At 34.9% G+C, this 13,325-nt stretch overlaps 1 protein-coding gene across 2 annotated transcripts in view; it reads left to right on the top strand.

The window, feature by feature from the left end:
• Window positions 1–13,325, top strand: part of RAB27A (RAB27A, member RAS oncogene family) — an 81,530-nt gene that overhangs the window by 53,115 nt on the left and 15,090 nt on the right. For both annotated transcript variants that reach the window (XM_046010021.1, XM_046010020.1), the window contains 2 exons: window positions 8,082–8,167; window positions 10,578–10,681. In XM_046010021.1, the coding sequence (XP_045865977.1) occupies window positions 8,082–8,167; window positions 10,578–10,681 (190 nt within the window). The remainder of the gene's footprint in view (window positions 1–8,081; window positions 8,168–10,577; window positions 10,682–13,325) is intronic.

Genomic DNA, 13,325 nt, shown 5'->3' with positions numbered 1-13,325 from the left:
TATGTGATTATATTTATTCCCAATTTATAACCTTGTTTTAAAAAATCACTTTATTGATATATAATTCACATGACATAAAATTCACTCATTGAAAGTGTACAATTCAGTGGGTTTTAGTATATTCACAGTTGTGCTCTTTCGCCGTCATTCCCCATTTATCCTCCTGCTAGCCACTAATCTATTCTCCATGGATTTAACTTTTCTGGACATATCCCATAAATGGAATCATACAATATGTGGCCTTTTCTGTCTGGCTTCTTTTACTTAGCATACTGTTTTCAAGGTTCATCCATGTTGTAGCATGTATTCTTTTCTATGACCAAATAATATTCCATTGTATCGATATGCCACATTTTACCTATCCATCCATGGATAGACGTTTGGGTTGTTTTTCTTTTCGGCTCTAATGAATTATGCTTCCATTAATAGTCATATACATTTTTTGTGTAGACTTATGTTTTCAAATCTCTTGGGTATATACCTAGGCGTGGAATTGATTTGCCATATGATAACTCTCTATTTAACTTTGAGTAACTTCCAGATTTTTCTAAAGATGCTGCACCATTTTACGTTCTTACCAGCAACATAGGAGTTTTCCATTTTCATCATATCCTCACCAATTCTTGTTATTGTCTATTTGATTACAGCCATTCTGGTGAGTGTGAAGTGGTATCTAATTATAAGTTTGACATAAATTTCCCTGATGACAGATGTTTTTGAGCAATCATTTCTTTCATGTGCTTTATTAGCCATTTGTATATCATCTTTGGAGAAATGTCTGTTCTGATTATTTGCTGGTTTTGAAATGGGTTGTCTTTTTATTCCTTACTTTAAAAAACTTTAAAAAGTTTTAAAAATATATTCTGGATAAAAGTTCTATATATGAACAAATATATATTTATGGATATATATGAATAAATATATTCTGGATAAATTATATATATATATAATTATAGCCCTTATAGCCCTTATGTTTAGGTCTAGGATCCAATTTGGGTTAATTTTTATATATGGTATGAAGGGAGTCCAACTTTTTTTTTTTTTTTTGCATAGGGTATCCAGTTGTACCAGCAGCATTTATTGCAAAGACTATGCTTTACCCCATGAACAGTCTTGATGCTGTTGTTGAAAATCAGTTGACCATAAATATAAGTGTTTATTTTTGGACCCTCTGAATTCTGTTCCCCTCATCTAGATGTTTATCCTTAAGCCAGTACTTATCTTGATTGCTTCTGCTTTGTGCTGAGTTTTGAAATTGGGAAGCATGAGTCCTCCCTCCCACTTTGTTCTTCTTTTTCAAGATTGTTTTGGATTCCTAGCAATTCCATTTGAACTTTAGGTTCAGCTTATCAATTTCTACCAAGGAGCCAGCTGAGACTCTGATAGGGATTGCACTGAATCTGTAAATCAATTTGGGGAATATTAGCATCTTAACAATATTACATCTTCTGACCCATGAACATGAAATAGTTTGCCATTTATTTAGATCTTTAATTTCTTTCAACAATGTTTTATAGCTTTCAAAGTGTCAGTTTTATGATTTTTTTGTTCATTTTATTCTTAAGTATCTTATTTTTTATGCTACTGGAAATGGAATTGTTTTCTTAATTCACTTCGAATTGTTATTGCCAGTGTATAGACATATACAATTTATTTTGTAAATTCATCTTGTACACTGAAACCTTGATGAACTTATTTATTAGTTTTAATTGTGTGTGTATGTGTGTTGTGTGTGTGTGTTTATTCCTTATGGTTATATATATATATATATATATATATATATATATATATTCCTTACAGAATATAGATATTCCATGTATATCCATATACAAGATCATGTCATCTTCTGTTTTACTACTTCTTTTCCAATTGGGAGATTTTTTTTTCTTGCCTAATTACCCTGGCAAGAACCTCCAGTAAAAGTGGAATAGAACCGATGAAAGAGGACATCCTCATTTTGTTTGATTACAGGGAGAAAGCATTCAGACCTTCACCATTAAGTATAATGTAAGCTCTATGTTTTTCATAGATGCTGTTTTTCAAGTTGAGGACATTCTTTTAAGTATTTTTATCATGAGAGACATTAAATATTTTCAGAGGGGTTTTTTTTTCTGCATCTGTAGAGATGGTCATGTGGTTTTGTCCTTTGTTCTACCACAGTGTGTTGTATTGTCTTGATTTTTTTTTTTAAAGTCAACTCAATCTTGCTGTTCCTGCGATAAATTTCACTTTTTCATGGTATATAATCCTTTCCATATCTTGCTGGATTCTGTTTGCTAGTATTTTGGTGTCTATACTCAGAATGAATATTGGTCTGTAGTTTTTTTTCTGCCCCTCATATCTCTAGTTGTAGTATCAGGATAATATTGGCCTTATAAAATGAGTTGAGAAGTGTTTCCTTCTTTTCTGTATTTTGGAATATATTCTATATTTTCCTTATTTTCTATATATTTCTATATTTGGGAAGGATTGGTGTTGATTCTTCTCTAAACACTTGGTCCAATTCACTAGTGAAGACATTGGGCCTGGCCTTTTCTTTGTGAGAAGTTTTTGATTACTAATTCAGCCTCCTATTGGTTATATGTCTGTTTAGATGTTCGGTTTATTCTTGAGTTAGTTTCAATTGTTTGTGTCTAGGAATTTCTCAATTTATTTTAAATTATCTAATTTTTTGGCATACGATTTTTCATAGTATTCCTTTATAATCTTTTTATATAGTTAAGTTTGGTAGTGTTGTCCTTTTTAAAAGTTTTTTTTTTTTTAACTATTTTAATCTGGGTGCCTGGGTGGCACAGTTGGTTGAGCGTCTGACTCTTGTTTTGGCTCAGGTCATGATCTCAGGTTTGTGAGACTGAGAAGCACTGGGTGTGGTGCATAAACAATGAGTTCTGGAACACTGAAAAGAAATTAAAAAAAAAATAATTTTTAAAAAGTTTTATCAATTTTATTGACCTTTTCAAAGAAAAGATAATTTATTTCTACTCTATTATTTCTTTCCCTCTGTTTGAGTTTGGTTTAGTGTCTCTTATTTTCTAGTTTCTTAAGGTTGAAAGTTAAGTTATTGATTTGAGAGCTTTCTTTTTTTTTAATATAGGCTTTTTGGGGCTATAAATTTACCTGTGGGCACTGCTTTAGCTTCATTTGATCATTTTATTTTTTTCATAGTTGTGCTTTTATTTTTATCCATCTAAAAGTATTTTCTAGTTTCCCTGTGTTTCTTTTTTGACCCATGGTTTATTTAAGACTGTATTATTTAATTTCTACATATTTGTGAATTTTCCAAATTTCTTTTCTATTAATAATTGCTAATTTTACCCCATTGTGGTTGGAGACAAATTTTGTATTATTTCAGACTTTTAAGTTTATCAGTGCTTGTTTTATGGTCTAACATATGGCCTATCCTTGAGAATGTTTCATGCATACCTGAGAAGAATGTGTGTTCTTCAGTTGTTGACTGTTCTGTGGATATCTGTTGTCTTTGGTTTACTGTGTTGCATAAGTTCTCTGTGTCCTTGTTCATCTGCCTACTTGTTCTATCCATTATAGAAAGTGGAGTATTAAAGGCTCTCAATGTAATGGTCAACATGTTTATTTCTCCCTTTTCCTCCCTATATGTTCTTTTTTTTTTGTTTTTGCCTTTTCTTCCCTTATTGATCTTTTTTTTTTAAACTGTGTTATGTTAGTTACCATATAGTACATCATTAGTTTTTGATGTAGTGTTCCATGATTCATTGTTTGCATATAATACCCAGTGCTCCATGCAATCTGTGCCCTCCTTAATACTCATCACTGGGCTCACCCATCCCTCCCCCCTCTCTCTTCTAAAACCTTCCTTTTGTTCCCTGGAGTCCACAGTCTCTCATGGCTCATTTCCCACTCTGACCTCCCCCCACCCACCAATCATTTTTCCCTTCCTTCTCCTAATGTCCTCCATGCTATTCCTTATGTTCCACAAATAAGTGAAACCATATGATAAATTACTTTTTCTGCTTGACTTATTTCACTTAGCATAATCTCCTCCAGTTTCATCCATGTTGATGCAACTGTTGGGTATTCATCCTTTCTGATGACTGAGTAATATTCCATTGTGTACATGGACCACATCTTCTTTATCCATTTGTCTGCTGAAGGGCATCTCAGCTCTTTCTATAGTTTGGCTATTTGTGGACATTGCTGCTATGAACATTATGGGCATATGATCTTTCTTTTCACTACATTTGTATCTTTGGGGTAAATACCCAGTAGTGCAATTTCTGGGTCACAAGGGTTGCTCTATTTTTAACTTTTTGAGGAACTGCCACACTGTTTTCCATAGTGGCTGTACAAATTTGCATTCCCATCAACAGTGTAAGAGGGTTCCCATTTCTCTACAACTTCTCCAACATTTGTTGTTTCTTGCCTTGTCAATTTTTGTCATTCTAACTGGTGTAAGGTAGTATCTCAATGTGGTTTTGATTTGAATTTCCCTGATGGCTAATGATTATGAACACTTTTTCCTATATGTTCTTAATGGAGTGACCCTTTTATGATTACAAAATATCCTTCTTTGTCCCTATTAAGTTTTTGTCTTAAAGGTGTTTTTTTTTTTTTTTTTTTTTTTTCTTTTCTGGTGTTAGTGTAGCCTCTCCAGCTGTCTTTTAGTTACTGTTTTCATGGTATTTCACCCTCATCCTTTTATTTACAACCTCTATGTATCTTTGAATCTAAAGTATGTCTCTTGTAGACAGTACATAGTTGGGTCATATTTTTAAATCCATTTTGCCAATTTCTGCCTTTTATTTGGAGTATTTAATTCATTTATATTTATTTTTTAAGATTTTATTTATTTATTTGACAGAGAGAGATCACAAGTAGGCAGAGAGGCAGACAGAGAGAGGGGGAGAAGCAGGCTCCCCGCTGAGCAGAGAGTCTGATGGAGGGCTCGATTCCAGGACCCTGAGACCATGACCTGAGCCAAAGGCAGAGGCTTACCCCACTGAGTCACCCAGGTGCCTCAGTTCATTATATTTAATATAATTAGTGATAAAAAAGGATTTATGTTTGCCATTTTGTACTTGTTTTCTATGTATCTTATTTTTTGTTCCCCTGTTATTTCATGACTATTTTATGTTAAATACTTTCTATTATATCATTTTAATTCCCTTGTCATTATTTTTACTATATATTTGAGTTTTTTAAATCGTTCCCCTAAGGATTATAATTATCATTTTAATTTTTAACAATCTAGATTAGTACCAACTTAATTTCAGTACTATCATGAAACTGTGCTCACATATGGCTTCACTTCCTACCCCTTCCTTTGTACTTATTGTCATACAAATTATATCTTGATATGTTACGTGCCTATCAACAGATTTATAATTATTCATGCAGTTGTATTTTAATCAGATGGAAGAAAAGAATTAAAAAATACTTTAAAGTATTTAATTTAAAATTTAAAGAGTATTAAAAATACTTTAAATTGAGTCAAAAAATAAATTACACTTTCTTTTATATTTATGTAGTTATCTTTCTGGTGCTCTTCATTTTTTTGTGGATTTGACTTACTACACAGTGTCCTTTTATCTCAGCCTGAAGCACTGTTTTTATTATTCCTTATACAGCAAGTATGCTGGTGATGAATTTTTTGTTTTTGTTTATCTGGGAATGTCTTACTTTCTCTTTTGATTTTAAACAATAGTTTTGTTGGATATAGAATTCTTAGTTGATAGTCTTTTTTTCTTTCAGCACTTTGATTATGTCGTCCTACTGCCTTTTGGCTTTTATTGGTTTTAGTAACAAATCAGCTGTTAGTCTTATTAGATCCCTTGTGTGTGATGAATCATTTTTTATTTGCTGCTTTTAAGATTCTCATTTTGTCTTCAGATTTTGACAGCTTGATGAGGTGTCTAGTCAATCTCTATTAATTTATTGGAGCCCTCTTGAATATGCAGATGAATGTTTTTCATCAAATTTTGGAGGTTTTTGGCTATTATGTCTGCAAATTTTTTTCTGCCTCTGTCTGTCTTCTTTTTTAGGATTGCCAGTATGCATATGTTGGTATGTTTGATGGTTCCATAGGTTTCTGAGACTCTGTTCATTTTTCTTTACTCTTTTTCCATCTGTGCCATGGCCTGGATAACCTCAACTGACCTATCTTCAAATTCAGTGGTTATTTCTTCTGCCAGTTTAAGTCTGCTATTGAACCTCTCTAGTGAATATTACACTTCAGTTATTGTACTTTTAAACTCCAGAATTTCTATTTACTTTTTATATTATCTGTCTCTGATAATATTCTCTATTCAGTGAGGCATTATTCTTTAATTCTTTAAAAATTTTATTCACTTATTTTAGAGAGACAGAGAATAAGAAAGGACAGGCAGAGGGAGTAGCAAAGAGAGAGGGAGAAACAGGCTCTTCACTGAGCAGGGAGTCTGATGCAGGGCTTGATCCCAGGACCACTGGATGATGACCTGAACTGAAGGCAGATGCTTAACTGACTGAGCCACCCAGGAGCCCTTATACTTTAATTCTTTAGACATGATTTCCTTTAGTTCTCTGAACATTTTTATAATAGCTGATTTAAAATCTTTGTCTAGTGAGTTCAACATCTGGCCTTCCTTAAGGATGGTTTCTCTTGATTTCTTTTCCCCTGCTGTGTATGAGCCATACTTTCCTGTTTCTTTCTGTGTCTCATAAACTTCGTTGAAAACTGGACATTTTAAATAATATAATCTGGCAACTCTGGAATCAGATTTCTCCCCTTTCCCAAGGAGGGGAAAGGGCAGAGGGAGAGGAAGAGAGATAATCTCAAGCAGACTCTGTGTTGAGCCCAGAGCCTGACATGGGGCTCTATCTCACAACCGTAACATCATGACATGAGCTAAAATCAAGATTCAGACAATTAACTGACTGAGCCACCCAGGTGCCCCTGAGTAGACAGACTTCTTGAATCAGTAAGTCTTTCAGCTTTTTATGACGCACTGTGTATGTGTGTGTGTTCATTTTGGGACAGGTGCTAATGCTCCTATGGATAGTTCACAACTCTGCCTTAGCCTTCACTTCCTGCTTGAGAAGAGCCTCAAAGTTAACTAGAGATGTGATAATTGGGTCTTTTCAAGTCTTCCCCAGGCATATGTACATCACTGTGTATGAGACTGGCCTGGTACATTCTAAGGAACATTTTGGAGCTTTTCAAATCTCCCTACGGACATCTCATTTCCCTATTTTTGTCTTCAAGTTTTTTGGTTAGGATTTTATTAGCTCCGGCTGGTACTGCTGCCTTTAGTAGCTGTGGTGTTAAGTAATTGCTCCTGATTGTTTTCAGCAAATGCCCTAAGGGTAAGGTTACTATAGAGCAAGCTCTGAATTTAGCAAAGTCAAGTCAAGGCCTGGTAATGGAGCTTTATAGGCAACTTTCAGACAGTTCTCTGGAGATGAGACTTTGGGGAGCTTCAAACCTGTTTTGCCTCTATTCCTTTCAGTGATTACTATGCTGATTGTTTTCACAGCTACTGTAATAGTGCATTTCTTGGTTTTCAAAGCTACTGAGGAGCTGGGGAGAGTGGTTTGGGAATAGGATAAATTAAAACTGCACAAAGTTTACTGTTTTTACTGATATCCAGCCATTTTTCTTGATTAGATGCTTCTTGAAACATTGCGAGTCTTAATTTTCAGTGTTTGAAAAAGTGAATTTTGACATTTTTTGCCAGTGTTTCATTGCTTTTATGGAGGAAGAGATCTTCAGAGGTCCTTCCTATAAAATTGCTTTAGAGTACTTTTTAAAGATGGGCTAGGGAAAAATACTAATGACTTGAGGGAACTTTAAGGAAAAGTGAGCAGATTATTTTTTTATACAAATTATGTGTTATATCTATTTAATAATATATTTATAAAAATATATAATGTATATATTTATGTTTTAATACAAATTATTGTATTATCCAAAGAGAATTATTTGGACTAATATAAAAATAAGGTTGTGTTCCAGATGGGATTTTTTTAGAAGTCTAAATGTTTATGGGATCTTTACTGAATAGAAAAGTGAGAAGAATTAATTGTTCTCAAAAGTTTTCCTTTTCTCTTTCATTTTGCTATTTTAGGTGTACAGAGCCAACGGACCTGATGGAGCCATTGGCAGAGGCCAGAGAATCCATCTGCAATTATGGGACACAGCAGGGCAGGAGAGGTATGAGATCTTCAGTTATGTGTTCCTTACTGGAGGAAAGGGAAAACCAGCTGTGCCCTTCACACCATACCTGAGCAGGAAAAAGCCAGCTGATTAATTGACTTGGACCTAGATTAGACATGCTGCAAAATTAGCCAGAAATCTATCAGTCTGAAATGATAATGATGTCTGTTTCATACAAAGTCAAAGGAAAAATGAATCCTTTTCCAAATAGACTATCTTACTTATGCAGTTTCTACTTCTTCCGTCTTTCTCCTGTCTTCTCCTCCTTTCTCCTCCTCCTCTTTCCTCCTTCTCCTTCATTTTGCTTGTTCTTGTTCTTCTTGTTCTTCATGTTCTTGTTCTTTAAGATTTACACACTTTTCTCCATTTACCTTTGCTGTTTACACAGCCACAAAGACAACTTCAGAATTACATGCATTATTCTTACCTGGTTGTTGAAACCTCACAGAAAATCTGATTAGAATTAACTCATATGGTCAGAAGTTGCTTGATCAAAATAAATTGCATGAAATCTTGATATAAAATTTCTTTTAGTTATAGCTAAAGTTATAGCTATAGTTAAAATTAGCTATAACTTTTTGTTATAGCTAAGTTATAGCTGTTTTCTCTCACAGTTTCTTTGAAGTACTGTGTTTTTTATTTTTTTAAAAAAGATTTATTTATTTGAGAGAGAGAGTGTGCCAGGGTGGGGGAAGGGATGAGGGAGAGAGAAACTTCAGCAGACTCCACACTGAGTGTGGAGCCCCCCCTCCACACTCAGGGCTCAATCTCCGGATCCTAAGATCATGACCTGAGTCAAAACCAAGAGTCAGACACTTAACTGAGTGAGCCACCCAGGCACCCCTGAAGCATTCTGTTTTTTAACTTTTTCTTATGGAAATCTTCAAAAATATACTGCAGAGGATAGTATAATAAAATCATGTACATATTTCCCAGTTTCAGTAGTCATCAATTTGTGGCCTATCTTATTTCATGTATAATACCTCCATCCCTTCTTACCCAACCCACCAAATTATTTTGAAGCAAATTCCAAATATCAGATGTTTTCATTTATAACTACTTTGGTATGTATTCCTAAAAGATAAGGACTCTCTTTGTAAAAACATTGATTAGAAATATTAAGAGAAACTTAAAATGAGAAAACTTAAAATGAAAGATTAGATGACAATTTCATACTAGTATTTTCTTCTCTGGAATCTATGCCTGTCAGTTGCTGACTTTACATAAAAATAAAGTGGAAACTGACCTTTAGAGGGAGAGGAGAGATGGCAGGATAAAACCTCAGAAGAGAGAGTACCAAGAAAGGATATGGACTGAGTCAATACTACTCCCACCTTAAAGCCAAAGAAATGGTTATCAGAGTTATGAGACCTCTTTAGAGACTGAAATTAAAAGGTCATGGAACCCACTATAACATCAAGTCAAGCGGAACTTTCTCGGGATAAGGAAAACATACACAGCAATAACCATTGGTTTAGGCCTATTTAACTAAGTAAATTCTTTTTTTTTTTTTAAAGATTTTATTTATTTATTTGACAGAGAGAGACACTGCAAGAGAGGGAACATAAGCAGGGGAGAGGGAGAGGGAGAAACAGGCTTCCAGCTGAGCAGGGAGCCCAATGTGGGACTCCATGTGGGGCTAGATCCCAGGATGCTAGGATCATGACCTGAGCCAAAGGCGGCAGACACCCAATGACTGAGCTATCCAGGTGCCCCTTAACTAAGTAAAGTCTTGACTGAGACTATGAGATCATGAGCTAGTTCTTGTGATCCCTGTCTAGCAGTCTGATTTTTTAAATCACATGGTCCATTAACACATAAACTTATGTAAGCAATAAATGTCTTACATGCTTTTGGAATATCACCATCCAATTTATTTTTTTTTTAAATTTTTATAAATCTACAGAGACCATTTTTATTTTATTTATTTTTATTTAACTCCGGTATAATTAATGTACAGTGTTATATTCGTCTTGGATGTACAATAGAGTGACTTTGCATCTCCATACATTTCTCAGTGCTCATCATAAGTGTCCTCTTAATCCCCTTTATCTATTTCATCCTTTTCCCTTCCCCCTCCCCTCTGGTATCCATCAGTTTGTTCTCTATAAGACTGAATTCCAAATACAACTTTGGTAATTGTTGGTGTTTTATGAAGTCTCAGTATATTTTCAAGTATTCTTTCTGACTTTAGATATCTATTTGGTAGCATAATTTGCTAAATCTTGTGTAATAAAGAGATACAATTTGCATGTATAATGTGAAGTTATTAGAAACAATGGCACATTATTAAACACCTAATTTGTTATTGATAAATTATTGGAAGAGACTGAGGGCACCATTGGTAGTTTTATATTTCAGGAGTGGGGTCATGATTTAGCTGACCAATCTGCTTTTATGTTCCTAGGTTTCGTAGCTTGACAACAGCCTTCTTCAGAGATGCTATGGGGTTTCTTCTGCTTTTTGATCTGACAAATGAGCAGAGTTTCCTCAATGTCAGAAACTGGATAAGTAAGTGCTATTGTTTCCATCTCCCACTCCCCACTTCCCACAATACAGTGCTCTCTTAAATTCTACTTCTGTTTTAAGTTGTTTTGGAGGAGCTCCTAGTACTATTAAAAATGCTGTTTAAAGGAGCAAGGGTTTTACTTTGGGGGAAAGATTACTGAAATACTCTGCTTTTCCTAGTAATACTAACTGATTTGTTGAGTACTTCTTATCCTGGAGGGACATGGCAGCACTTTACATGTGGAAAACAGAGGATGCTCTTATCCCCATTTTATAGATAAGGAAACAAACCTATAAAAGTTAAATCTCTTGAGTATCTGCTTGCCTATTTTATGCTGTCAGAATTTATATCACCAGGGTGTAATACATCTATTACATAGACATAAATATCTTTTGAAGGCTTAGAAGATCATACCCCTGGCACCGTGTCTCTTCTTTACTCAGAGTTCCCTTTTCTCCTTTTAAAGCCAGGGAAGTTGCCAGAAGGGTCTCATCATGGAAGACTCTAAAATTACATTGGCAAAAGTAGTCCCCAGTACTATACCCACACACAGAAACGCACGTGCACACAGACACATATGTAAACACACACACTCTCATCTTGGCTCTTTGCAGAGATCCTGATCTCCCAAATGGTTGGCTAGCAGCCACTTGATCAAATAAATAACAGCTTGCAAACCTACATTTTTCTCCATTAGTTGTATTAGTATAAACCCAGAGAATCTGTTGGGGAAGGCCGTGGTGTTAAATTCTTAACATCCAAATCCTTAAAATGAAAATACTGACTTAAGAATACCTACTATTTTAAAAAATAACTTGGTATTTTGGTATTACAGTGAGGTCATTGGCTGTGGTTTTGATAGCCCTTTGGTTTGATAACCTTATTTTTAAGAATGAGTTTTTAAATAAGTAATTTACATGGTGCATCGTGATTTTCAAAGCATTTTCACATACTTTGTATCTGATCCTCACAAGCACTGTGGATGAAGATTCAGACAGGTGATGTGTCTTTATTTTAGGATGAGGACTGTCATCAACCCATCTGTTTTCACAGATAGAAATGGAAACTCTGAGACAGATAAATCTTGCCTATGTGGACTTTTTGGCTGATTAGATAAATAACAAAATTATATGAAATTATGTGTAATATATACATTTTATTTTGTTATCCTTATAGTGTTAGAGGATTCTTACTGCACAATTAGGTAGAGAAAACTTACACATTTTGAGGATTTCATATCTTCAAAGGAAAGTATTCTCCCCCAACCCACCTTTAAAAAAAAAAAAAAGTTAGTGTTGAGGATCAAAGATAATAATATCAAATCTTCATTAGGAATAATAATAATTTATTGTCTATACATTTTATTTCCCCCCTACCTGTTAGCATTTTGAATATTATAGGGATTATTTATTTCTTCCTTTTGGGGGGGTGCATGCTAGAACAAAGGCACTGTTGCCTTAAACAAGTAGCTGGCTCCTGGCCCTGAGTGGCCTGGGGAGAGGAGAGCAGGTCTGCACCCTTCCTTTGCAGGCTGCCTTGGCAGTCAGTTCTCCCTTGACTCCAAAGCTGTCCATGCCCCTTGGAAAGGGGATACATGCAAATCCAAAGGTGAGCCCTGCTGAACTCAGAAGACTGAACAGAGAGCTGAGTTCTCTCAGCCTGCTACATGGAAGGAATCGGGTAGTTGTATTCACTTACCTATCTTCCTAGAGCTCAGAGAATGAGCAAGTCATGCCCTTAGGTATTTCATTGAGTGGCAGCCTATTTTGTAAAGAAATTTTAAAGTAGTCTGAATTTCTAAACATTGTTTCTGTAACCTCACATGAATGGTATAAGAGCCCAACAGGTATATATTTTACATGTTTTTGCCTGTGTATTTTTATTCCCATTATTCTGCCTGTCTGAAAAGCGGTCCCCACATCCACTTCCTCCATAACCACCCCTTTTAAAAAACTGGTTGGAGTTTTGCTTATTCTTTAAAATGTGGCAAATTATGGGCTCCATGAAATTTTCTGTAACTGTAGTTGGATTAAATTTTTTCTTTCCTGTCAACTGCTATTATATTTTGTACTACCTACAGGATTTTTAGTGGCTTTTAACCACTATGAGTTGTAGTAGCTATTTATGTATGTCTTCTTCTTAGTGAGACTTTTTAAAGAATTGATTAATTTTCTTTTTATATAATTAATTCAGTCTTTGTAGAAAAATTAGGAAGGAAGAAATAAAAGGAAAAATCAGCAATAATTGCACTTCCTGGAGTCTCCAAAATAAACAAATGCTATTAAACATCATTATTGGTGATACTTCCCTAGCTTTCACATATTAATGTAGTGGTTCTCAAGTATGAGTGTACATCTAGATCACCCAGGGAGCTTGTTAAAACACAGATTCTGGGCTCCATATCCAGCATTCCTGATTCAGTAGGCCTGGGGTAGAACCTGAGAATTTACATTTCGAACAAGTTCCCTAGTGATGGGAAGGCCCATGGACCATACCTGGAGAATCACTGAATTAACTCACTTAATCCACACCTTAACCCTGCAAAGTCAGTACCATCATTATTACCATTTACAGATGGGGAAATGACTTCCTCAGGTTAGTAAACAGCAGAGCCAGAATTCAGCCTAGGATATAGTCAGTCCTGAG

Source organism: Meles meles, chromosome 6 (genome assembly GCF_922984935.1).
Source record: "Meles meles chromosome 6, mMelMel3.1 paternal haplotype, whole genome shotgun sequence".
Classification (NCBI taxonomy): Eukaryota; Metazoa; Chordata; class Mammalia; order Carnivora; family Mustelidae; genus Meles; species Meles meles.
Note: the sequence above shows the minus strand (reverse complement) of the source record. Positions and strands in the feature narration are given on the sequence as shown.